Source organism: Colias croceus, chromosome Z (genome assembly GCF_905220415.1).
Source record: "Colias croceus chromosome Z, ilColCroc2.1".
In the NCBI taxonomy this organism is placed as follows: Eukaryota; Metazoa; Arthropoda; class Insecta; order Lepidoptera; family Pieridae; genus Colias; species Colias croceus.
This window is the reverse complement of record NC_059568.1, coordinates 9,972,262-10,000,000: the sequence shown is the minus strand read 5'-3', so window position 1 is coordinate 10,000,000 and position 27,739 is coordinate 9,972,262. Positions and strand designations below refer to the sequence as shown.

At 33.2% G+C, this 27,739-nt stretch overlaps 2 protein-coding genes across 2 annotated transcripts in view; both read left to right on the top strand.

The window, feature by feature from the left end:
- Positions 1 to 7,405, top strand: part of LOC123705328 (phytanoyl-CoA dioxygenase domain-containing protein 1) — a 9,002-nt gene extending 1,597 nt beyond the window's left edge. Inside the window, exons 2-6 of the mRNA XM_045654070.1 lie at positions 2,241 to 2,381; positions 4,287 to 4,403; positions 5,263 to 5,413; positions 5,963 to 6,196; positions 6,523 to 7,405. Coding sequence (XP_045510026.1) covers positions 2,241 to 2,381; positions 4,287 to 4,403; positions 5,263 to 5,413; positions 5,963 to 6,196; positions 6,523 to 6,710 — 831 coding nt within the window. The 3' untranslated portion in view covers positions 6,711 to 7,405. The remainder of the gene's footprint in view (positions 1 to 2,240; positions 2,382 to 4,286; positions 4,404 to 5,262; positions 5,414 to 5,962; positions 6,197 to 6,522) is intronic.
- Positions 7,406 to 11,983: 4,578 nt separating this feature from the next.
- On the top strand, positions 11,984 to 18,382 carry LOC123705478 (cubilin-like). The gene is made up of 4 exons (XM_045654261.1): positions 11,984 to 12,108; positions 14,276 to 14,410; positions 15,976 to 16,101; positions 18,163 to 18,382. Exons 1-4 carry the CDS (start codon positions 12,060 to 12,062, stop codon positions 18,219 to 18,221), a joined length of 369 nt encoding a protein of 122 aa, XP_045510217.1. The 5' UTR covers positions 11,984 to 12,059; the 3' UTR covers positions 18,222 to 18,382.
- The last annotated feature ends 9,357 nt before the right edge of the window (positions 18,383 to 27,739 follow it).

Below are 27,739 nucleotides of genomic sequence, written 5' to 3'. Positions count from 1 at the left end.
AATCTTTACAATAAACGTTAATAATTATTCGTTTATATTTGTTTATCATTATAATGATGTAAGTATCTAAAAATCAAACAAAGTCTTGTAAGAAAGAATATGCATAGTTTTAAAAATACTTTTTCTATCGTTAAGCGGTCCCGACCTTCGTAACCAATTATACTAAATAACATTATTTTATTCTCCTCTTATTTTGTAGATCTTCTAGAGTTATATAGAATTTCCAAGAGCTCGATAAACATATTATTATTTTGAAAGGTCTGCCAAAAATTTTATGTTGAAAAGGAAACTGAAATTGCCGCCAAAACTGTAGGCGAGGTCTATTCATACTGTTCTGAGTTAATGTTTACTTTATGAGATTATACCTAATTACCTAGGTATAAGCTACCTAGGTAGGAAGCAGGATAGAGATGATTGTCAATATGACTAATAATATGACTATTTATAATGTCCAAATTATCTAAATCAATTTTAGATACCATTACATAATCCTTACGTATCTTATATTATCTGCAAAAAAATTACAATTTACACCCCCGGACTTTAGATCCGGTATGTAGATACATCAACAATCAAACGAAAGAGGACCTACAATATTTACTTTTTCACAAATAGGTAGTCGCGCATAATTATTAATTACCTCAAATCATTGTATGTTCCTAGAAACCACTCAGTTGAATTTTAATAAAACCAATTTAAATCTCATACGTTGACCGAGTTATACAACGATACCGATTATACTTATTATAAAATAGTGTATAATTAGATCAAATTTCATAATGTCTAATATTATAAAGCTGAAGAGTCTGTTTGAACGCGCTAAAGTCAGGAACTTCTGGTCCGATTTGAAAAATTCTTTCGTTGTTAGATAGCCCATTTAGCAAGGAAAGCTAGGCTTTATATCATCACGCCTTAGATTAAGGATTGGTCTCCGCGCGCGCGCGTCGTAGCGCCGGAGACCAATCCTTAATCTAAGCATCACGCTAAGACCAACAGGAGCTGAACAATGTGGGTCAAACCGCGGAGAACAGCTAGTTAAAAAAATTCCTATAATTTAATTTACCTTGGTAATGAAACAACAATTTGTTTAGGTCAACTGGTTGAGATTTTGCTAGATTTATTATATTAGATAGTATATCAGTTATTTTTATTGTATTGTTCCTACATCTTTACTAGTTCCCTACTTACCCGTTAATTTTGGTGAGTCCTTCTTTATATAAAACACAAAGAAAAATGTAAATAAAACAAAAACATATTGTTTTCGTTGGCTGTTTGTCTACATGATATTATATGTAATAATAATTAATTAAATGCTATATGTAACAATCGAGTTTGGCCCATTTGCTCTACTTTATCGTTTATCTATCTTTAGGTGCAACCGTGCAATGATTGCAACATGTATTGAATACTGCTGATGTCTGCTTGTTTGTACAAACCCAGGCTATTTTCAACTTCAATATGCAGTGTTTGCATTTGACAGTGTGAAGGCTATCACCGATGTCACGGTACAATATTTTTCGTTAAACAAACGTGCTCTCTGGAGCGGCGGTCAACAAGCTATTCCTGTTAACACCGCACTTTATAAGCGAAGTTCGTGCTAGCGTAAATTAATTTATTGCAAAACATTGAAACGGAACGGTCTTATTAAAAACGCAATATCGTGAAAACGCATCGTATACGATGCATAATCCTCAATTAACATGCAATTTGCTTTGCATGAACTAACCCCTTTTTAAGAGAGCATTGTATGGATAGGTTTCCATATCAACGTATACTAGTCAGCAATAAAGTAATGAGCTATTTGGCTTATGAAATTCCACTGCAGTGTGATTGCCCAACTATTAATTGAAGTCCCCGCGTCGTCAATTGAACACAAGCACAAAAATAACGACGAAAGAAATAGTCACCACGTGGGGGCGGTAGTTAAACTTAGACCATGTGTAAACAGTTTCAGTGCGGCTCCCAATTTTTTAACATACATACATCGTATGGACGCATAATAGTTTTGGTAGAAATCTTTAAATAGATATAATATGAAACGATTTTATATTAATAGGTATGGTTTACACTTTGTTTGTGGTTATTATATTATGTACGTTTGTTAAAGATATTAAAAGTATACACTCGATAAAATTGTTCGTGTTTCCAAATATTCGACAAGATACCATCAAGCTCTATTGCTATATACGTGTAACATAACTACTCGCATATTTCCTAAAAGAAATTTCTGTTTATTACAGTTAGAACAAGACGGGTACGTCGTGCTCGAGGATTTCCTGAAGCCGGCCGAATGCGACGAGCTGGTAGCGGCGGGCCTGGAAATAACACAACAAATTGATGAAAGTTCTCGCAAATCGGTCTTCTCCACAGTCAATAACCAGGTACTATTAATTTTCAACTTATCTGTTGTTAACGGAATCTGATATACTATCCCCACTATTGAAAATCGTCATCATAAATGTATAAGACAGACTTGTAATATAGGTAGGTAAGACTCAACAATCAACATATTATGCTGAATCGATGCACTTGGTATAAAAAATGTTCTTAAATGTTGTAATCTCTGGTATTACTTAGTTGCAATTTTACGTATTTTGTAGAATATGCATTACCAAAATAGGATTCGGAAAATATAATTTTCATTTTGTTAATAGACATATATTATTATTAATTATTATAGTTACTTCACCGTCTATTGTATATAGCACTTATAATAGCACTTATATGATACATATTTCTGAAAAAAACATTTTTTTACCTATAACAAATTCATTTGACCCATAATGCCTATTTATAGCCAGCTATGTCCATGTTATTTGTTATGGCTACATATAGAAAACTATAGTAATATTAACACAGTTCGTGTAAATAATAAAATAAGAAAATTCAGCGGGGACCTCACATAAACATTTTTTGTTACATATTTTATCTTATTTCCATCGTCTTAGGAGTATACTAAGTGGATTACACGATACAAATTGTAATTTAATTTCATAATATAAAATCTCATATTAATGAGCTCTAATCTATTTAATGTAGATTAAAATTCAACATTTTTATTTAGTATTTAATTAATGGGCTTATTAATAAATCATTCAAAATAATTCAATTAGTAAGGCTTTTTAAAACGTTGTTTCTATCATGATTTATACGAAATGATTTCGCCTGAAATCGCCATCGATATCAAATTTAATTGGAAGATAATCTAATTAGGTTAAATTTTACGGATACATATGAAAACAGATTCATTAACATGCTTTTATTAATATTCCGCCAACATCAATTAAGTTTTAAAAGCTTTCATAGTCGATAATTGCAGCGTTTAAAATGGATGATGTAACTAGGTATATTAAAATTATATGAAATACACACATGTGTACACGGTTAGTAATATAACATTACTGAAAGACGCCGCTTAATAATTAAAATGCAATGAAATGTAAATAATTAATAAATATAATAACACAGAATAAATTAATTTCAATTCTGTAGTAAAATGTACTATGTAATACCTGATTATAAAACCTAATTTTCACAGAAACCTAAACGTAGTTTTTAGTTTGAGCAGAATTACAAATATGTTATTCAATTAGGTACTTTAATAAAACCTTGGACCTTGGTATTATTGGGCAATAGGTGAATCATTTTGATATTTAAAGTAAAGAAATTATTTAATTGTCCTTAAAGTATATCGGTGAATATGCGAAATATAGATTTTTTTACGGAATCTTTTTAATATAATATGAAATGACTAATAATTTATGATTATTGGTTCCATCGTTTATTCGTTCCTTATTGTTCGTCGTTATTTGTTGAATCGTATTGATATTTAAAGCAAATAAATTATTTAATTGTTCTTAAAGTATATGGGTGAATATGCGAATTATAGTTTTATTACGGAATCTTTGAAATAATTAATAATTTATATTTATTTGTATGTTGCATGATTCCATATCTTGGTTATCATCGATGTGAAAGTCTTCATAGAAGCCCTTATAACTACGATTGGACTTTATCCAACTAATTCTAACTGGAGTCTGGAGGGTCTATCCGTGGGTTTTGTTTTTGCTTTGGATATTAAAAATAAATTATACCTAGAAAAAATAAGTATTTGCTATGTACTACTGAAAAATTGTATAATCTTTTGGAATACAATAGACTCTATGAAAATAGAACAACTGTGCTTATGTTATTACCCATATAATATTATATTACCTACATATTATAATATCCAGATATATTAAAACACTTTCGCATAATTTTTGACAAATAATTTCTCTTTTCAGGAACATAAGGACACGTATTTCTTGGAAAGTAACGATAAAATAAGGTACTTCTTCGAAAGCGACGCTCTCGGAGAAAATGGGGAATTTAAAGTTGATCCCAGTATTTCTCTTAATAAGGTAAGAACGAAATAGGGTATTATTGTGTAAGTTGTAACAGCAAACCAATGTTTGCATTGTATAGTTATCTATCATACACATTCCTATGTAGAAATTACGTAAGAAGGAAGCCTACAGTTGTTTTTTTTTTATTAAGATTTTAGTAGGTACAAATGGAGTTGAATATAATACTAAATTTCCATAAATTCGTTATTATGATGTAGATAAAAATAATTTTGCCTACTTGTATTACACGACTCCTGCATTAAATTTTAGCAATAACCAACAAATTAACTGCGATGTCATTTTTCAAATAATATAGGTACAGAGAATATACAGGAAAATCCGCGCTTGCTGCAGGTGCATACCTCGTGTTTAATTTAATAATATAACACAGATGTATGTGTAGGAAATCTGATAGGAGTGGTTCTTATTATAATCATATGAAGCGAAATTATAATGCTCTTCACTATAATTTCGCTAGAAAATATATAAATATAATTTAGCTTATCTTTCATCATAAAGATAGTCACCTCACACCGCGGCGGTGTGTTTGACATTCTTCAAAGTAAAAAGACCTAAATATCTAACTTTTTTTTTGTTGCGACTGTTCTAAATCTTGGTACTTTACGACGGCAAATCACTGCGAAAAACTGCTTAATTTGCTCCTTCAAGTTCTAAAGCGTGGGATTAAAGTAGAAGTGAGGTCTAGCAATTGAAATGTGTAAAAAACACTCGTTCCTTTTTTTATTTATGAAATCATATTGGTTCAGAAACGTCTCCTTTGTCTTCGTCCACCTTTTATAATGTATTGTAGTTTAAGACTATACCTACCAAAAAAAAAACACATTTTAAGGGATAACGTAATGTTAAATTTTAGGTCGGCCATGCTCTCCATCTTCAGCACCCAATCTTCAGATGCTACACCTATAGCGATCGTGTTAAGGCCGTATGTCGCGAACTGGGCTTCAAGGAACCAGCAGTGGTGCAAAGCATGTACATCTATAAGAACCCTGGTGTGGGCGGCGAAGGTGCGTAACCAATTTATTAATCTTATAGGTTTAAAAGAATCCAGATTTATAAGATGTAAGATTATTATTATATAGGTATTCATCAGATCGCCAATTGATGGTGCACTATTACATACCCCAGTTCTTTCGAAGTAGGTAATCATCGTCTCAAGTTAAATCGACTAAAACTATTCAGCTCCCACACAAATTGCCTACTAACCTTTTGCAGAATTGTACAGTAATTTCTATGATTAGTGTGTGGGCTGGAAATCCACATCTAACTACTTATTTAGTTCGTGCAATTTCATCTGCAATTGTGATTCGCAATTCTTCATGAACGATCCTTACACATGAAATGGTACATCAATGATCCTTATCTTCTACCTATCCCTGATATATATCAAAAGGTGCAAATTTTCATATTATTAAATATTTAACATGAAAAAGAACCGAATGTTTTCGCTTCTACCATCTACAGAGTTTTTGTATAAAAATTTAATCGCATCCTTCCTTACCTACGTTTCAATTGATACTTGGTCAAAATTAATGGTTTATTTCACACTATTTCAGTAATAGCACATCAAGACATAACCTACCTACACACGGAGCCGGTGCCTCCCCTGGGTTTCTGGATTGCCTTGCAAGATGCCACCGTCCAGAACGGTTGCCTGTGGATAGCACCTGGCTCCCACAAATCTGGAGTGCATCGACGATTAATTAAAACGCAGAACAACACCCTCGAGTACGATAAACCGGCTCCAGTATACCCGCAGTCAAGCTTTATACCAGTGGCAGTTACTAAAGGTATAATTATCCGTTTGAAACATGATTATCACAAGGAAAAGCATAACACCACTTTTTACTTATATTAGTTTTGATTGTTTGTTTGTTTGTCTGAGTTTCATATTTTTTAGAGTACCTATGGGGCATGGATTTCAATCAGAAACCACTAATCGATATTTCCTGAAAAGCAAAGTTAGGTATTTGTTATTTGCTCTGCTAGAAAACTTTCTTTTTCACATTTGTATCGAATCTAATCTTCCTTAGGTATTGTTTCATGTAAACGCTTCAATTGAATTTTACCTAATAATCTAACATATTATTATATTATCTATGACTCTTCTTTATAGGTACCTGCATCTTATTGCACGGCAACGTTGTACACAAGAGTGCACACAATAAGTCTGACAAGAGCCGACACGCTTATACATTCCACATCGTCGAGAAGAAAGATAACAACTTCTCTCCTGAAAATTGGCTGCAGGAAGGCAAAGATGCTCCATTCTTTAATATCTACACAACATCTCAAATGGCTTAGTACCATCGTGACCGCAGCACCAAATATAATATGTTTCATGTAAATGCAAATATTTTTCCTTATAAAGGCTGATAACCATATGTTAGTTTAGTAATGCAAATAAAAATTAAAAAGAAACGAATCGCAAATTGGCTGAGGAAAACTTTTATTCTGTCTTTGATTTTATTTGGCCGAAGAAGATTAGGATAGTTATAGTGTTTAGTGTAAATATTAATTAATAATGTTTTTTAACTAAGACGTTTACATTCAATCGTTCTTCGAATCGTATGTCTCAACGCCGAATTAAATTATTGTTCAAGAAAAGTATAGAAACAAGGCTAAGTTTACTTACATAAAATAAGCTATTTTTAACTGTCTAGTTTAATTTGCGTATTAATTAATTAGTATTAAAAATACATCATCCTCTCAAAGATGGGACTGTAACTTTGTAGATATGTGAAGTATTTCTATGCAGACAAACTACAGCCTATTTAGGAAAAAATGATAAATCATAGTCAGAGTTTTATGTTACCAAAACACCTCCTACTTTGAAATATGCGATACCTACATTTTTTATAAAGAATGCCTTTGATAAAACTGAGGCATATTATTTTTTTATTTAGCAAATATTATACATTAATTTCTCAATAATGATGTGATATATCGCTAATAGCGATGTGCAATGTGATTTAAAAAAAAATAAAAGTTATCATAATCTTGGTTTTTTATTTCCATTTTACCTGGATTACTCCCGCTGCAGAGTGACCTTATTAAATAATAATTCAATCGTGGAAGTAAAGAGAAACGTTGAGAAAGAACGTTGAAAGTTGAAGAATGTTAGGTATTCCTATAAATCTACGGACATAAATATACGCAATTTTCTTCTTGAAAACTTCTTACAAAATAATATTTCAAAGGTAATAATTTAAGATTGCATAATAAAGGGCCTCTAGCTATGAAAAAAATTTAAAACATAAGTTGAAGCATTTCGCTTGAATTTCTCCAAGAATGAAAGATGCTGCAGGCTCAGCGTTTGCTCACCTTTTATCCCAACAACAAGCTACCTTTCAGAAGAAAATTTCACAAAGGTCGTTTAACAAAGAAAATATTGAATAAAAACATAATTATACTTGAAGTATATAAAAAAATTCCTTGCTTTATCCAGGTTATAATGCTTGCAATAATGTAAGTAATACTGAAACTGTCAAGTGTTGGGTAATATATTACGCTATTTAGCTTCGTTTTATTGTTTTCGCTGCTTTACGTGGCTTTTCTATCTTGATTCTTGGTGTGAGTTTTAGAATAAACGAGTTTGAATGTACAACTCGTGTCGAGCCACTCTGCACTCTACAGCTGAAATCCTCACAAAGGAATGTGATTGATCGATCTGCTAGTAATACGGATGATAGATGGCCATTTATTATATTCACTTATTAGGTACCCCATCTTTTTTTAGCAAACTATTATAAACAAAACTGTACTGTACATCTAATTATTTATGGACTATTTTAATTATTGTCTAGAAATTTTTTCATCGATTTTTTTAAAGTATTGGTAAACAAGACGAATTTTATTACAAGATGAACAATAGTTTGGACCTTTAGCACCTTTGTTAATAGTTTGTAGCGTCGACAAGCCAATTTATGAGTTATCGAATTTCAAGTGTAACGCTAAGAAAGTTCACACGGTAACTCATATATAAACAGTTTGTGCGCTATGCACAGACAGTCACGGGCTTGTCGGGACGCGGGTGGGTCGCATTAGGTCGAATATTAATTACATACGAATAAATATATGTAATTTAACGAAATATAACCTTTTGCGTAGTAATTTCATCTTTTATTACACCCGCACATAACAAGACCCTACATTGGTGACTCCCGGCGAAAAGTGAACATTATTATAGTGAATTGCATAGATATCGTTTGTTAACAATAAAATGAATCCGGCAGTTCCAGTAAGAGCAGTTTCGTCGGTACAGTATACCCTTCTCGAGCAGTTAGCACAACTAAAGCAGCGGGTAAACCAGCTGGAATGTGCAGGCTCGAGAGGCAAATCGTTTAGCGGTCGAAGGTATGGAAATAGCACGCATCGTTCCGCATCTCAAAATCACGATCGTGCAGGAATATCAAAACAGAGAAGACCAAATTGGTTATGTTATTACCATTACCGCTATAAGAACAATGCCAGCAAGTGCTTTCAACCTTGTGTGTGGCGGAAGCAGCATCTATTAAGTTTTTAGTGGACACCGGCGCAATCAGAAATGTTTTAATTTTACCAGTGTCGAAAAATAACCGATCCGCGAGTGAGTGTAGTTTTGAAATAGATAGCAGTCTTGAGTATGTAAGTAAATTACGAGATACTATTAGGAAATATCAGTCAGTAGCTATTAGGCAGAATGTAAGACGGAACATATTTATTCACCCCGATTTAGAAAAATGCGATTATGTTTTTGTAAGAAACGACGCAGTGCGTAAGCCTCTACAACCAACATACGACGGTCCTTATCGTGTGCTGAGTCGAGAGGAAAAGGTATTTTACATTCAAATGACTGGCAGGAAAGTTAGAATATCTGTAGACCGTCTAAAACCTGCATATTATTTGAATGATGATAGTGATACGACATCTGGGGCAGATACTGAGGTTCCATTACAAATTCCAAGTAGCGAATTGCCTAATACACATACCACGCGTAGTGGAAGAGCTATACGATTACCAGTACGATTTAGGTAATAGTATTGTATTTGTAATTGTTTCAACTATTTTAAATTTATTAGAATTACGATAATTATAAGTATTCATATAAGAGAAATGTATAATAAATACTTAGTAATCAACACATCGTATTTAATAAATAATAGCACTTATGAAATTTGAAACGAGTTCATTGTTAATGGTTTAACGTTTTAAGTATGGTATTTCAAATTTATGTTTGTGAGTTTTTATTGAAATGAAATGTGAAAAATGAATGAAAATTCTACTTAGAAATTTAAGTACTTTTGATTTATGGCTTATGAGTGTATAGTAATAGCCTTTGTAATATTAAACGATACAAGTTTAAGAAAAACGTATTGGGATTTGAAATGTTAATGTTACTAAGTGTTAGATGACGTGTAACAATTATCGCACGCCACTTAGAAGACCCAACCGAGTTTTTGTGATAACATAAATAGTTTAACGAAATTAGGTGTTAACTGTTAACCACTTGTATACGTTATGATTGATTTATATTGTGAACATTTTTTTATACTTTATATTGTAAACATTTTGTAACCTTATATAGCGACACTTTATATACACCCATCTGTTTATTGTTTAGTTTAATTGTAAGTTTTTTTTACTTGTATACCCTTTTTATTTTTTAAGGGGGGAATGATGTAGCGTCGACAAGCCAATTTATGAGTTATCGAATTTCAAGTGTAACGCTAAGAAAGTTCACACGGTAACTCATATATAAACAGTTTGTGCGCTATGCACAGACAGTTACGGGCTTGTCGGGACGCGGGTGGGTCGCATTAGGTCGAATATTAATTACATACGGATAAATATATGTAGTTAACGAAATATAACCTTTTGCGTAGTTATTCATCTTTTATTACACCCGCACATAACAAGCCCCTACAAGTTCATGACCCATAATAGTTTCTGATCGGTTCAATTTGGATGGCACCTTATTGTCTGTTGAATTAATACTCATCTTCATCTCGAGCTGACATCCATAATTCCCGGCAATCCTCCCTGCTGCCATACATCAGGAATGTCTTTGAATGGAACGCCGACCGGTAAGGCGTTAATTAATAAATAATACCTTCTTCTATCTTGTACTGTAGAATAGGAAATATTAAGTATGTAGTTTTGTATAGGAATGATTATTCATTCGGTTTTTGGAACCAATATGAGACATCAATTAAGTATTTTCTGAAATAAACTAGCTGACCAAAAAAACGTTGTCATGCCCTCGTGACATTATCAAACCCATGATAGTTAAGGCCGTTAGGTTTTAGCATTTTCTGAATTTTTAACCAATTTCTTGAATTTTTTTTTCATAAGATCCTTCTCCCAACAAACACATCAAAAAGCCGAGCACACGTGTCAGAAGTGCAAGCAAAATTGAAAGATACCAAAATCGTCACGTTACTCCTTGACGTAAATAACCTTGAAAATTTACTTTCAACGCGCCTAAAGAAATTTCACTTCAAAAAGAATCATCGAAATCGGTCTACCCGTTCACGCGTGATGGGAATGGGAAGGGAGATAGAGATTTATATACATACATATATGTATAAAGATTGTTACATATACCTAGAGACTTACCTAGAGACGATCTCCACTGGAAGAATCTTATAAAGACTATCACAATCTTAAGCGTAATACAATGTTAAGTATGAAGTGGGCAGTTATTAATTCCTCCTTAATAATAATTATAGTGCAATTATTAAGGACATTGACCTTAAGTTTGAAGAACAATTTCATTGCCACATTTTATCCGATAAAAAGTTATTCGGAAAAAAGTGTCACTGGACTCTAATTTGATAAGAGAATAAATATTATGTTTACAAATCATTTTCATTGTAACTATATTTTCTGGTATTCTTTATATAGAAAGTATATTTCCAACTTATAAGTTTTAAAAGAGTTTTAAAATATGGAATACCTACCTATAGGAGCTTCTTCGTAGGTACTACTTAACTTTCGCATTCCTTTTACATACTTTTACAAATTATATTGTAATACTGTGCTTTTACCTGATAACAGTAAAATGAGTGTACATAAATATAAGATAAAGAATTTTCATTTGAAAAGACTGAGATGATAATATTATATTTCCTATAACAAGATCAAATAATGTTCTGCATTATGGATGTGTCAAGACAATATCGACTTGTGTAGAAGCGAATACTTAGGTACTCGGAGCAGACCTAAAGGCAATTATAAATGATCATAGTGATAAGTTTACAATTAAGTTTTATGTATATTGTATGGTTTGGCGTATGCCGTAAATAAATAAATAAACACTTAAACCAAGCCAAAACGATAAGACTAGACAAAACAATAATAAAATAATAAACTCCATGTTGGTGTAACGTTTTTAATCAGCGAGGCGCAAGACAGATAAACAAATTTCTATGAAATGAGCTCTCACAAAACAGCTTCCAGCGTCTAACATCTTACGTAGATGTTCATTATCAGTGGCCTATATATTTATTGGAAGATTATAAAAAAGGGTTATTGTTTATCCACACAGAGCGAGCATTGAGATCTGGAGGTCGTAGTTTACTATAGATACGGGGTGATATGACGGCCGTTCACACTTACAGAGGAAGTATGGTATCAGTAGGAACCCAGCAGCCGTTTGAATAGCACACTAAAATGCATCTGAGGCTAGCGCTCCTTATCACCCTGATCGTGTATTTACAATGTAAGTAAGCGATTCGCGAACACTTTTTATTACCGCACTCGTTTCGTAAATGGGCCGTTTCTAGATCTAGAAATGTTCTAATTGTTAACGCTGATACGCGAATTGCTAATGCATTGCTTGACCATTCTTTTTTGGTGATTTTGATTTCGGACAATCTTTAAAGCATCAGTTCTATTATAATTTTGGTATGCCAAGGTCCTGTTACATATCAAATCTGTAATATGTTAAATCTTCTTCACAATCTTTTTAATTGCATTTATTGTTAATTTATGAGATTTTATTTAAAAAAAAAATTACATCCTTTGATACACAACGAATAGCTTCTAGAACTTACCCATTGATATTAATTATTTATTTTAATAATCAAAAGTTCTTTTAATAGTGTGCTTTAACAGGCAAAATAATTTGGTAATAGATAGTGAAAACACTAGCACTTAACGATTAAACATAGCTGTTTCTTCAAATAAAACAATATTTATTTTACTTCTTCGAAGCAGTAGGCAATGTAACTATGTAGATAGGTCAACAAACCTTAACAACTAATTGTTTTTGTTTATAAAGTAAAAGTTTTAATATAGTGCTGTTACAGTTGTTCCATTACAGTGTTTAACTATAACAAATTTACAACTTTGACACGGGCGAACGGCGAGAATACGAAATAAGCTCAAATGCATTCTCGTACTAAATTATTCAATTAAAGAAAATACGGTAACAAACGAGTTAGAATAATTATTGTTTTTATGAACTCTTATGCCCTTTAAGCCAGCACAAGTTGTGGAATTATTATAAAGCTCGTATGTATCAAGAGTTTTCTACTATGCGTAAAACAAGCGCATTTAAATATAAAATATAACTTTTTTATATTATCAGTGTAAAATAATCAAAAGACTAACTGAGAATAGATAGATAGTAGAGAGTCATTGCTCTATTCTACACTTACCTACTTATACCGGTATAAATAAAATAATTGAAACCAATTATTGGCATCGTTTCGTCTAATCATATTCCTAGGTATGTTATTTAAAATAATATGATAATATAAAAAATAATTTTGCTGTTGTTGTGTGTAGTTAGGTAAGTACTAATTTCAAACATCATGTACAATAATATTATTGATAATAGCATAATCTATGGTAATTTAATATAAAGGATGTAAAAAGCATTTAAGCGGAAGTATCCGAGATAAAACATCCTAAAGCGAATGTTATAAATGCATGATTTAATAAATAATGTTCTACTTATTTATGAATTGAATTCCCGTTGACCTACGTTGACCTAAGACGTGGATATGTCTTCAGGACTTATAAAACCGTGTATTTAGTTATTAAAGCCTTAGATGTACTTTCAGTGCAATATGAAACAAGTATCTTCTATTTTTGGTGAATGTTATAAAATATCGCACTGCATATCTATTGGCAAATATATTATTTATAACCAGTGTAAAATTAGGTTACTTGTGTTTTAATATATGTATATTATGTTACTATTAGAATATATTATATTCTGAATTTCTTGCGGTTTTAACTGTAGGGAAATCAGCACCCGAGTCCATGGTATTTATTTTTCTGCAGACGATTCACAATCATAGAAAGTACTTAAATAAATAACTGTACATCGCAATATAGTCTTTGGGGGAGGCCTATGTCCAACATTGGACGTCCAATGGCTGACGACGACGACATAAATGTTAATCGAATAAATAATTTTCCGAGTATCCTTTTTAATTGGAATGCATTTATTACCGAGATGTGATTTTTATTAAAATCTACGGGGATCGAACCCCACAACTACAGAGCGAGTTTCAAGCACTTATCAGCCCGATCCGTGGGTTGGGCTGTGCCTTGATAGATCACTATGTCAGTCATATCAGTATTCAGTCACCTTTGAGGTATTTATCCTACTATCCTATCCTACTAATATTATAAATGCGAAAGTTTGTGATGATGTGTATGTGTGTGTGTCTGTTACTCTTTCACGCAAATACTACATATATAGTAACTTGGATTAACACATGGGATAGGTTTTATCTCGGAAATCGCACAGGAACAGGAAGTATGTGGGTTTTTATTTGAAAACGCGGGCGAAGTCACGGGCGGAAAGCTAGTAGGTACTTGTATATTTAGGTTCAGATTAATAATATATTTAACTAAAGCGCATATTGTTACAGGGAGCGTGCAAGCATGCGAACCGGATCAGACGCAGCGGGGCTGCAAGATATACGGTACAACTTGCACATGCGGCTATGGGTGTAAAACCGAGTACATTTACAGAACACGGAAGGTCTGCATGAATGCTCTTAGAGGTAAATATTGCCATCAATAGTTTTAAAGCAAAGTGAAGTCACATATCCCCTAGTGGGGTAAGGGGCAGATGCATTATACATCTGTTTCACTGATGGATTTTCTTTAGGGACAAGTAGGTGATCCGCCTTCTGTGTCCTGCCGGACTGAGACGTTTTTTTTCTTCGTCTCCACCGGGAATCGAACCCAGGACCCCTCGGTACTACGCTCACGCGTCAACCACTGTACCAAGGAAGAGTTTTAAAGCAATAGATCATATTAAACACGCTTAAGTTGTTGCGGACTACGTAATTGGAATAAAGCTAGCGAGATCCTCTCCGCATGCTCCTCTTTGTTTCTCTGCAGTGAGAACATAACGGAGTGATGATGATAAAAATACAATACTTATTACCTGGAAAGAGAATCGAAAAATGCGATTCGGACTCGCGACACTAATAAGCCAGAGGAGCAACTGGTACCGTATTGCGTAGGTACCTTCTAATAAGGAGCAACTGCAATAAAAAAAATCACTTATTCACTTCAGAAAAACATAATCCTGTGGTATTTCCGGGATAAAATCTATCCAATGGCCTTTCTCAGGTCTCACTTTTTATGTATAAACTTTCATCGGTTCGATTTCGGTTCAGTGGTTTTGGCGTGAAGAAGAGACAGACTGGCATGGCAACTAAACCACCCATTTGATTGATTTAATCGATTTACAGAGCTTCTTAACGATATATCTGATAGAATAATTGCCTAATGCGTCCACATTGCACATTGCATTTCACAGCGGCGAGGTGTAAATCGGCGGATGTGGTATAAATGTGACCTAGTTACTAAATAAATAATCTGCGCGATTGACCTGTTTCGTTTCTGTCGTGTTCAATATCCGATGGTACTAGTTGCACTTATGATCACAATACTGCACAGAGGCCCTTGACACGCGTTTGGCATATTTTGCCTAGGTCAATTGAAGCTCGTTATCCAATACCACAGTGCTAGTGCACATATACGTTTAGAGTATCCGGAAGATAATAGCTATCAATAGGCTTGAATTTCGCTCAATAAGTCTATTTTTATAAGGTTTATAAAAGTAGATGTACTTAAGCGTAAAAATTCTTAGGTCATGCGAATTTACGAAGTATTCAAGTGTTGGTATATATAACAGATAATTGAATACTAGACTAGTAGTAACTAGTAATATAATACTTTAAACAAGAACTTTTGAGATAGAATAATAAGTATTTGCTGTACTACGAAAGCTTGTATTTATAAATTTATCATATTACAGATTTACTACATTATTAATAATTGTAAAATCTATCAAAACTACAGGAAATTATTAAGGCCTAGGTACTCTTAATTATTATTATATCTAGGTATATAATTTAATTTATTACGTATGCTTAGCTTGGTCATATTAAACAAATAATATCTAAAAGTGAGGATACCTACATAAATTTCCATGCAGCTGAAAATTTGTAAAATTCTGTACAACATAATTTAAAAATACAAGTTTAATATCATTGTTGTCATTTTCATCGACATTATAAAACATACCATGTAAAGTGTTTGATTTCCCAAACAGAGAGAAGTTTAAACGTTTGCGCCCGCATGCCTTGCGTCCGGGGAAATTGCATTCAGACCGTTCAGGACCCAGGATTCACTTGCAAATGTGAAGGCACCGGATTTTATGGTCAGAGATGCGAAAAAGGTAAAGTTGACAATGTCATTTTTGATATTCTAGCCTAGCATATGTTTTTTTTAATGTTATTTTATTACATTCTTGTATTTGGTAAATTTAGTAGCGTAACTTTTTTCATCTTGTTCTCATGTATTGGATATGGTTTCATATTATCAGAATACAAAATCTTTGTACTAGCCCTAGTTGGGCTTAATTTAGACTTCTTTAGTCTCATCAGTTCCTATCGAGTTCGGGATTTAATCAAATTAATTATCAGCTAAAAAATTGTGATATCGAGTTGTGAAACAGATTTTGCCAGCCACTTTTACCGTCTTACACACTAACGAATTTAAATCCTATCGAGTAAATGTGCACCTAACTTTATGAGCTTGTGTAGTAATATCATAAAGCAAAATATTTTCAAATACACGGATTTTTACATTTTACATAGCATTTTTATACAATACCTATATACTATGCTCACAGCACAGGTAGTTAGTAATCAACTACGTTACCAACACAACAATTTATACAAAGAGTCAATTAAGTATATTTGAAAAGACAGAAAGAAAAGACATTTAATTCAACACACATGAAACACTTAATAATAAATAAAGAAATTAAAAAGAAAAACACATTGAAATTGCGATATAAAATAGAAAAATTAATATTAATAAAGTGTGATTTTGTGTGCTGAACAGGGACACCACTTAGGAATTCTGCGGCTTGAGAGCTGCAGCACTAATTTTCAGTACTTGATTCCAGAATAAAAAAATAAAGTGTTTTAGTTTTTTATGAGTTACAAATCACCTGTGTTTAAAATATCATAAAAACGGCAAGAAATTAATAGATCCTAGCTATAGTCAGCTATAAAGTGTTAAACCTACAAATTTTATTTAGATTTTTGAGAATCTGTTTTTTTTTCAATCTTTATTTCTCATGCCGTTCCTTTGTGCTTATAAAAGTAATTTTGAATCCAAATGCACAAAAGAAAAAATTCACTTGAAGTACTTATCGTAAAAAAAAGTTAAAAATAAATAGAGTAGTGCGATGGTTACCTACCGTACGTAATGTCTTAGTACGTACATATGAATTAAAGCATGCTTATTACAATTTTATCCGAGATGGATGTGTCCAAAATCCATATTCATCCATTAGTGTGGGCAGAAGTAGGTATTGTCGTAGTTAAATACAAGTACAATATATAGGTAACATTGGAAAAAAAATCCTGCGTAAGATTTGTAACGTCCGCGTCGCGGAATTCTCTTGGAGTAGGTAGATTCAATTAATGATAGGAAAAGAAATTTTGTAATAATAATAATTGTAATTTATAAAATTCAAGATAAGCATCATATTATTCTTATGTTAGTTTACTTTATTCTTAAAAACTGTGAGCTGGTAACTAGTATGAATTATAAATTCATTGTAATATTTCCACTCATTGAAGTGGAGGGTAGCGTCTACCCGTCTTCTAAAATAAAAAAAACTCATATTTAGGAGACCTATAAAAAGGATCACTGATATATCTGACTATTTCCGTGTTTATTTTTGATAATTAGGAAGATGAGGAAGAAGGATTTTGGTTTACTCGAGCGCGTCAGATACCTACATATTTTATGGTGATTAATTAGGGGAGCGGGCCCCATTATGTGATGGTTCTCAATATGGGACAGCTAAGTATTTCGTTTCCTAAGTAGCGCCATCTCTCCAATTGAAACAGAATCACTGTGTTACTTCACAAGGCGTTTTACGTCCTACATTATACTCATAATCTACAAGAGTAAAGTAATCTAGAAAGAAGTCCCAATTACGCTAAATTGATAACGACAACTTAACGTAAGTCGATGAATTTAACGAATCCCCTGAGCGCATCCTCATACATTAAATGCTCATACTGGCTGGTATACTTATCAATATAGGTAAGGTAACTTCTCCTCAGGCATATTTATCTAAAACGCTCGAGTCAATTCAAAAATCTCCTTCCTCTGGGGTTCCTCTACGATAGAGAGGTTTTTCAAAATCGTTTAAATTATTAATTCGTAGGTATCGTTAATCTACAAATTAAAACTCTTATTTTTTGTTTTGTTTCAGCGTGTCCAACAGAGCCAATTCGGGGCTTAGTGTTCCCGCATGAATGTGTTGTAATATAAAAAGCTTTAGTTCTATTACATATTTACCTATTTATTTAGTTTCATTTCACGTACATTGTATTTGTTTATTCGACCATTGTAAAATATCTTAGTTTGTATTTTAAAAGTGTATTAATAAGGTTTAATCACGTATGTGTGAATAAACTCTTTCTTATTATTTATATTTATTTTTAATTCCTTTTTTGCTGAATAAATAATTGCATCTATATCATAGCTTCGGCCTTCACAATATTTCAAGATAAGTTTAAAACAAGGAAATTCTGTGGCAATCTTGTGTAAGTGTTTCTTGGGCATACCTATTATGAAATACCTATGCGATAGATTCACCTATCCGCTCATATGCTTTGTGCAACCACAGTTGCAAAAATGAAATACGCTAAATTGCTTCCGAAAAAAATAAAGGTAGCCTACTTTGCTAGTGCTCTGGAACGTGCGCCGCGCGTTCGACCCACCGCTATTAAAACTTAATTTATGAGTTCCGCGTGAGGAGTACTTCAAATATATTGATTGTAATCGATTGCTATTGAAATAATACAATACAAATCTGTGTTATTTTAACAATATATGATTACCGTATACCTTTAAAAGTTATGAAATCGTCTAAAGTCCACTAACTTTTAAAGTCGTCTTAATTACATATTTATTACAACGGTCACTAAAATATTACTTTATAACAATAAAATACATGTTAGATGGAAGCAATTTGGTAAGTAAACACGAGTAGAAATCAATAAAATACAACAATTACGGCATATTTTAACACTTCCTTCTAAGACACGTAAGATACAAACTAAGATATACTCAAAATTCTGTTTGAAAGGTTGGTAGTATTGGGTAGAAATAGATGAATCAATTAGTTGTCTTTGGTTTAAATACGTAAAAATTAGACTCTGAGAGTTTGAAATAAGGTTTATAATCAATTGAAATAAGAAAGTCGCTTTGCAACCACAGTTGCACGAAACAAGATTTGCGATCGTGTTATTGCAACTGTGGATGCACGGAACAAAGCAAGGGGACTTTTTTTGTTTCTGAAGCATATGAGCGGCTAAAAAATGTTGAACTACAAACTTCTAGATACCAATTGAGTGAAGGTCCAAACTGATGGATTTAAAAATTATATACATAAGTCTATATATTATTATTTTTTTGTAAACTGCTCTTCATGTTGAACTGTCATGTCATTAATACCACGAAAAATCAGTTATTTTGAATTCTCAAATTTTATTTAAAATACTTACTAATTTTCCACCTATACCAACAAATTTTAAACTAAAATTTTCCTCTTGAACCATTAAAACACGGCATCAAAATCAGAAAGACAGAATGTATGGTAGGAACTGTTTAAAATAAGGGTACCTAGTAATAACTGTAAATTATAGTTTTGAGTAACAAAATTAATGAAAATGTAAATAAATGAAAAATTCAAGGGTCGTTCCGATAGAATTTTAAAATCTCAAATGGATTGATAACAATCCACTTTAATCTGTATTTCATTATAAACCAATTTTGTCGTCAAATTCATACTGCTCAAGTTAATAAAACATTATCTCATCATCAGTCGCTCAGTTATTTTGTAGTTGCTTGTTTTATTATTCCCCTTAATATAATATGCATCAAGCGACATCTCTAGTAACTACGAGAACTTTAAGGCACAGAAGCAACACTGAAGTGACTGAAGTATAAGTAATTAGACATTGCAAAAACATTTCGTAAGCCAAGAGATGTCACAAAATTAAAATTTTATATATAAAGCCCGGATTTCTTTGTCGCTGATGTCGGTCGCGACTCGCGTACCGTCAGTCGCGTAGTGCGCTGATCATCAGCGCCAATGAAAACATCCGTAGTGCGATACTGACTGCTCCACGGTACAGTCGTGTAGATTTGTGAAACAGAGTTAGAATTTCGGATATTATTATTATTCAGAACCCGTTTATAAATTGTTTAGTTGCTGCAGCATACTTACGCAAGCGGAGACGGCGTCAATATAGAAAAAAAAGATATCACATTTATCCAATTATTGTTGCTGATAAGGTGACGAATGGTGAATTTTCTACTTTATTTGAAAAGCGGACGAGGAATTTTTTTTTAATTATTTTAGAATGAAAGTAAAAAACTTTTGATGAACTGTTATCAAAGTTAGAAAATCACCTGAAACACTGCTCTATGATAATATACTGATGGCGTATCGATCTCTTGTTTGTATACAAAGTGGTGCTGACAATACGACAATAAATTAAACTGCGCATACCTCAACACATTCTCAGTCTACTGTATAAAAATCATTTGAATATACGCAGTAGTTTAGTCACAGGGAATTATTTTTCATTTTTTAAATTTGCAACATGATGTATATGTCGTGGTCATATCGTAGATTTGATCATTTCATGATATGACTGGCCATTTCACGAAATGGTCGCATATCGTGAAATGGCCAACATAGTTTGATCAGATCGTTAAATCGTCAACGTTTCACGATTTGGTCATCCACATTTGGCCAGATCGTATAAAATATAAAGAGTCCATAAAATATTAAAAAAATTCAGAATAACTATATTCTAAAAACTTGTTTAATGTCATTTAAGTTAGTGCCGCGGCAGCGGCCGGCAAATGCCAGAAGCGAATCGTTTTTGCAATAGAAAACAGTTTGGTTAGGTTAGGTTAGACTTTGATAAACAACGCCAGAAGCGGATCGCTTTTTAAAAAACAAACAATTATAATAATATAGTAGTAGTTTCTTAAATTATTTTATTTAAGTCGCATTTTTTCTTAAATACATATAAGATATCCACATTTTCCATAGTACTCGTACCTCTTCGTCGTAAATTCTTTGCTATGACTTTCTTCATAATATTGTTCTTAAACGAATTATGAAGTTTTTAACTGCGAATAATTTAATTTTCGCCAGCGGCCGCCATCTTATCACATAAACACAGAGCTTGCAGCGCCTCTACCAACGATTAATGTAACTATTTTACGATATGATCAAATAATTTTGATCATTTCATGAAAAAACCGTGCGTTAATTGGCCATATCGTGAAACGATTTCTTATCATTGATCTGCCCAAACCACATCATGATGTGGCCAAACTAAATTGGCCATTTCACGATATGCGACCATTTCGTGAAATGGCCACTCATATCATGAAATGATCAAATCTACGATATGACCACGACATATACTTACAGGTTGACGACCGTCGACCGCCGCATCGGTATAAACATAAAAAGATAACACATAAAAGACACGTTGCCAACTACTACGCTACTTGAAAACTTTCGCCAAATTTATTTTTACATTTGATTCATCGCAAATTATACCTTAAGTCTAAGCAATAAGAGTCATAAAGCGTGTACCAATTGCTTTGTGCGAAAGAGATAAATCTAGTGTCGTTTATTACTTTGTTTTCTTGTCGAAACTTGCGATTTCAAATGTAGGTCAGTGTGTCGGTGGAATCCTGTGACGATTCACGCGTCATTGCTCTGTGCGCACGAGTGCTGCAGGACTTAGGTAGGTACATTCTTAGCGCGCTTAGCCGCCGCCGTGCCGCCTCGCATTTGACGTACCACCGCCCGCAGCTCGTGTTTGTTAGGTATCAACGGTATAACACCACTGGATTTTTTCTTGGGGTCATATTAAAAAAGTTTACTCAACAGCTAATAATAATAATAATACCTAAATATTTCAGGACAATTTTCACACACGGCACGATCTGATCCCATACTAAGCTTTCGCTTGTGTTATGGAAACCAGATGGCTGATAAACATACATATATAATTTTAAATATATACTTACATAGATAAATAACACCCAGACACAGAGCAAACTGTTCAACAAAATGTTCATCACACAAATATTTGCCTCGGGTGGGAATCGAACCCACGACCTCTTGCTTGGAAGGCAGGGCCACTACCAACCAAGCCAACCGGTCAGTCAGCTGTTAATACGATTGATCATTTAAAAAATAGAGTAATACTAGCTTTCCGCCCGCGGCTTAGCCCGCGTTTTCAAAGAAAAACCCGCATAGTTCCCGTTCCCGAGGGATTTCCGGGATAAAAACTATCCTATCTCTCAAGTTGGATCGAACTGCACATGGTGTGCGAATTTTATTATAATCGGTTAAGTGGTTTAGGAGTCCATTGAGGACAAACATTGTGACACGAGATTTATATATATTAAGAGAAGATTATCTTTTAATAAATTAAAACACATGGCTGCGAATGGGGACCTCTTGTTAAACGTTAGAAATAACCTTATAAGACGGTGTAGTTTGTGTATTCAAATTCATGGCGACCACATTGAAAAACGAAAACTTTAGTGACTTGTACGTGATTGAACATCGATCCTGATTTGATTAATAAATAATATGCTGGTGCGAGTTACCTGATTGTTAACTTGTTAAGTTAATACATTTGTGATTCAGTGTACTTAATTGTTTTTACTAAATTTTAATAATAATGGCGCCAAGAAAGCAAGTCGCTACAGGACCGCGCTGTTGCCGCTCTTATCACAGGTCAGTGAACTAATGTTTACAAATGGTGTTCTATTCCTTTTCTAATTTTATGCTATCTATTAATTAGGTAGTTTGTTAGAAATTTTTAATTTTTGATGTTAGGATTTTTTTTTCGTTTACAATTATTCCTATCAAATAGCATTGACCGTGTTTTCATTTATTGTCGTATTGTCAGCACCACTTTGTATAATATAATATCATTGGTGGCGGGTGACTGTACGCGCGCATGCCGATGATCGGGAACAGAGCGTGGACGCTCATAGCGTTCTATAGCGCGTCAGTCGACCGACGTACGCTGCGCTGATGCGCGAGACCGACGCGCGCCATCTCACGCGCCAACTCACGCGCCGCTGATGTCGGCGTTACAGTATGGTGCTTCATAGAACACAACGTATATTCGTACGCGCGACCGACATCAGCGACAGAGGAATCCGGGCCTAAATCTCGCTTAATTAACTCGAGAACGTTTGCCAGATAAGGTCATTTTTGTTTTGAAATATTTAGGTACCTATCGTACCTAGTCCAAGTAAGGAACGTCGAGAAACATAAAAAAAATAAGTATCGGGTGACACGAAGTTCACCAGGTCATCTAGTAAACAATATTATTTTAAAGAAATATTAAGTAGGTATACCTCTGTGGTATACCTACTTCAAATTGTTGCAGCATTTTTACCTAGATAGCGCTTATATAATGACTAACATTGATATAATACTATTTTAGTTCGCTATGCCGGTCAATCTAGACATTCAAAGATGCAAAATAATATAGTAACTAAAATCCGTGATTATAAAAATAAGGAATATTTTAATTAAGTAGTAGGTTAATAAAATTAGACGAAACAATTTTTTATGGGCTTATGTCAATGTTTTGAATTGCTTAAAACAACCTCTACCTCTCATTGTTTGATGGTTATGTTTCCCTATCTATATTTAGTATTTAGTAGGTATATTTGTTTAAATATTTAATATATATTTTATAATAATATCTACACACACCAACAAAGTCTAGGGATATTTGGTAGGTAGGTATTGCATCAAATATCTAAAAATCTATAAAGAATTTGGTGATATTGTAAATGGAATAATTATTAAAGGTCATTTTAAGGTCTTTAATAAAAATAAAAATAGAAACATTTAATGATGTTTTTTTTAATAAAAAAATTTAACGATGATTTTTTTATTTCCATTTTAAATGTTAGATAATTTTTCTCACCAAAGTGGAAACTTGTGGAACTATTAGATGATAAGGATCTTCATTTCTTATAAGAGAAAAATATGTTTGAAATTTTTAGCAAATAAGATCAGATACATACTTATCAATTTGTATTTATTTCTTAAGAGTACAGATACATAGACGGAAATTTGTTACATGCACCACATTTATTCTTAGACTAAGTAATACATAGATAATATAACTTATACCTAGGCCTTACAATTCTACAAATAAAAACATCTGAATCTTAATAGCACATTACTTTTATAGTGCCTATGCAGAAGTTTCAGATATTTACATTCATGCTATATCCTGACAATAACAGAGTATGTGAAGAAACGTGAATTTATGAAATTAAATAACAAATACAAATACATTAATATCAAAAAGTAATTTTTACAATAATAATAATTATATAAAGCCATTTGTCACAAAACTTCAAAATGTTACATACCGACTTAGTTATACCACAGATAATATAATACTAAACTTTAAAAAGTTACATACCGACTTAGCTATACCACAGATACTATAATATTAAACTTTAAATGTTACATACCGACTTAGTTATACCACAGATAATATAATATTAAACTTTAAAATGTTACATACCGACTTAGTTATACCACAGATAATAAAATATTATACTATTATAGAAGTTATACCACAAAGAATTGTGATGATAAACATAATAAATGTAGTTAGTTACCGCTATGATAGCGACACATTTTCAAACGGCAATACGAACTATCAACTATCGTCGTTCAATCCAGATATTTCGGTGAATGTAGCTGATGGAATTTATTATTATATTTTGTTTTTGGTTATTATTAGAAACCTTGCTTATATTATTGTTTCCGTAGAATACATTTTTTAAAATAGAAAGCCGAAAATTAGTAAACATACTCATTGTCGTATAAAAAAAACTGCTTAAAAAACGACTTAACTACAAACGGAAAAGTAAAAAATATATATTTGATATTATTAATTAATGTAATGTAATGTATTTGATATTATTATTAATTAATTTAGATGTGCAATTTACTAAATAGGCTTGATATCTGTACCAAGCCAATGTAAAACTTACGAAAATACTAAATACGTAGGTAGTATGTAGTAGTTTTGATTACATAATTCCCGGTTTACACGGTCTTAATACTAAGTGCTCAGTGCTTGTCATCGAGATCTGACAAAAATGCTCGTAAAATAAAGACTAGGTACTAGGCCTATCCTAATCATAGATCCGAATCAAATTTTTATGGAACCAATTCGAAACTATTCCGCATCAAACAAAATAAGAATCACATCTATCGGTTCACGGCGAAATCGGTGTAAGTACATACATAAAATATATATGTATAGATATATAAACCAGCCGAAATGAAAACCTCCTCCTTTTTTTGAAGTCGGTTAAAAAGTTTGTAATTGTGAGATTGAGCCTTGTACTCATGGTATGGTAATTACTTAAACAATGTTGCCATAACTTTGTTTAAACTATTTTCCTTTCAACCGAAGATGCCAACACACATTATCAAGAGCATCTTGTAACATTTACAATGGATACAAGGCTTCATGGCAAGGACTCGTTAATGAACATTCATTGGAGTTCATTGTGTGGAGCGGGGATGGAGCTCCTCATTTTTAAAACTTATTAAAGTACCTATTTTAATAAGCTACCCCTGAATATTACTTCTAGGAGCGTGTAAGAAAAAAAAACGTTCTAAAGAAGAAAAGATTCTTTTTTACAACAGCTTACTCGGTTATTTTGTTTCATTTACTATAAAATAATAATGCAGGTTGAAAAACCGGTTCTAGTGCGTATAGGTAATTACTAATTAGATAAGTAGACATAAATTATACCTGAATTTCTATCAACATTTGTCTGAATGCCTCATAAAACGTCGACACAATATTTTTTTTATATATATTTAAATAAACAAATCAATAAAAATCCGTAGATATATTGATAATAATGGTAAGCGTCCTTTTCACATCAATACGATTTCAAAATGATAAAACAGTAAAATAGTAATTTAGATTCAAAAATATACACTATTGGTTCAATATCTGCTTAGTATGTTTAACATTTATATTAGGAGTGTTTTTCTTTTCAATTAATGAATAGTAAAATAATTTATAAGAGAACAAGTCTCTTTTTTAGGAGTAAAGGTCAAATTTTATATCAAATATTCTTGATGAATCTGATGATCTTTCCAGTTTATTGCCAAATTTCATCAAAATTGGTCAAGGAATATCCTAGGTAGATTTGTTACTGTGATCCCTTATAGCAATATTAAATCCAGTGTGGGAAGGTGACGGCGCGGCATTAGAAAACCCGTCTAGTGCCATCACTTTCTCACACTGAGATTGTACTGCTATAAGTTTGGCAGCTCCGCCCCGCTAGCCAACGTGGACTTCAACCATATCTACAAGTCCCTCGGATCACGCTTACCTATATTGTTAAAAATAAAAAGTATAACTACACAGTATAAAACATCTTTAAAACTACGCAACGGATTTTGGTGCGGTTTTTTTAATAGATAGAGTAATTCAAGAGGAAGGTTTTAGCTTCTAATTAAATAGGTTTTGGACAAAGCGGGCGAAGCCACGGGCGATAAGCTAGTATAAGATAAATCATTGGCACATATGCAGGAATGGAAACTTTCTCATTAAAAAAGAACTGCATTCATTCCATTCTTTTGAGAGCCACAGGAAGACACACACACGGTCAGTTATCTACGTCAAACTTATATACAACCCTATTTTTGTGTCGGGGGTGTTAAATGGGCCGGTAATTGGGGTCTATTGGGAACTATGGCACCTGCCTTTCTACTAAATGAAAATAAAAATATGGTGGCAGGTGGTGACTCGCCCTCTCACTGAATGGGCCCCCAAAATAAGTCACTGCAGTGATGCGACAAGGGGGCAACATATTGTAAGCAGCTAAGGGTGGAGAGGCGTCCCTAGACTTTAAACGACGATCACGCGCTCCCTGAGGGTCCAGCATCACGTGCCCACTCGCCACTTACGATTCGCATCCACCCTTTGAGCTAAAAGCTCTCGCGACTCCACTCTGGCCGGCCGGTTAAGGCAAGCCAGAGGTGGGGGTCCTGTCCTCGTCAGGCTTCACTCCGACCAGCCGGTGAAGGCAAGCCGGAGATGAAGACAGGGGCCTCCCCCGGGAGCACTCGGTTCCCGCGGGGTCGCTACTTCCCGACACCCCGCCACAAGGTGCCCTGCGGGTTGACTGACTGCACGGATGGAATATCTATTGTCACATAGACAATTGATATTCCAACCGTGGGCGATGGGTTCGTCACATGCCTACGCCCTATTATTATTATTAATTTATATTAATATAAAATAAAAAAGAATTTAAAAAAAACCTAGATTATTCACAATATTTACATAATGATGTAAGGTGTCAAACTGACTAGGTATGGATAGGAATTTTATTTTGCGAGTCTAAAATCCTCATGAAACATTTCACGCTTCTAGACAATATTACAATTTTATTGCGGTCTGAATAGAAAGGGTCAAGCTTTGAAACTAATTCCGTGAAAAATAGCTAACATAATATCCCTCTAGTAATCTTTAAAAATGAAAAATGTATTAGGTCATCAATTCAAGGATACGATACGCTCCCATCCTTATAACACCTGACAATCATAAATAAATAAAACTTTTAACCTAAAATTCAAGTCTGGTTCATGGAAAGAGTGTTAAAAATGATTTCTCGTGTTCATTGAATTTGTACAAGTTGGAGCCGGGCTTGTACAAATTACAATTTTC

Excerpts from the sequence above, each read along its gene's own strand:
- LOC123705478 (XM_045654261.1), top strand. The coding sequence starts at position 12,060 with ATGCATCTGAGGCTAGCGCTCCTTATCACCCTGATCGTGTATTTACAA. Across the intron at positions 12,109-14,275 it reads CCTGATCGTGTATTTACAAT|GGAGCGTGCAAGCATGCGAA; the intron begins GTAAGTAAGCGA and ends ATATTGTTACAG. Across the intron at positions 16,102-18,162 it reads TGGTCAGAGATGCGAAAAAG|CGTGTCCAACAGAGCCAATT; the intron begins GTAAAGTTGACA and ends GTTTTGTTTCAG.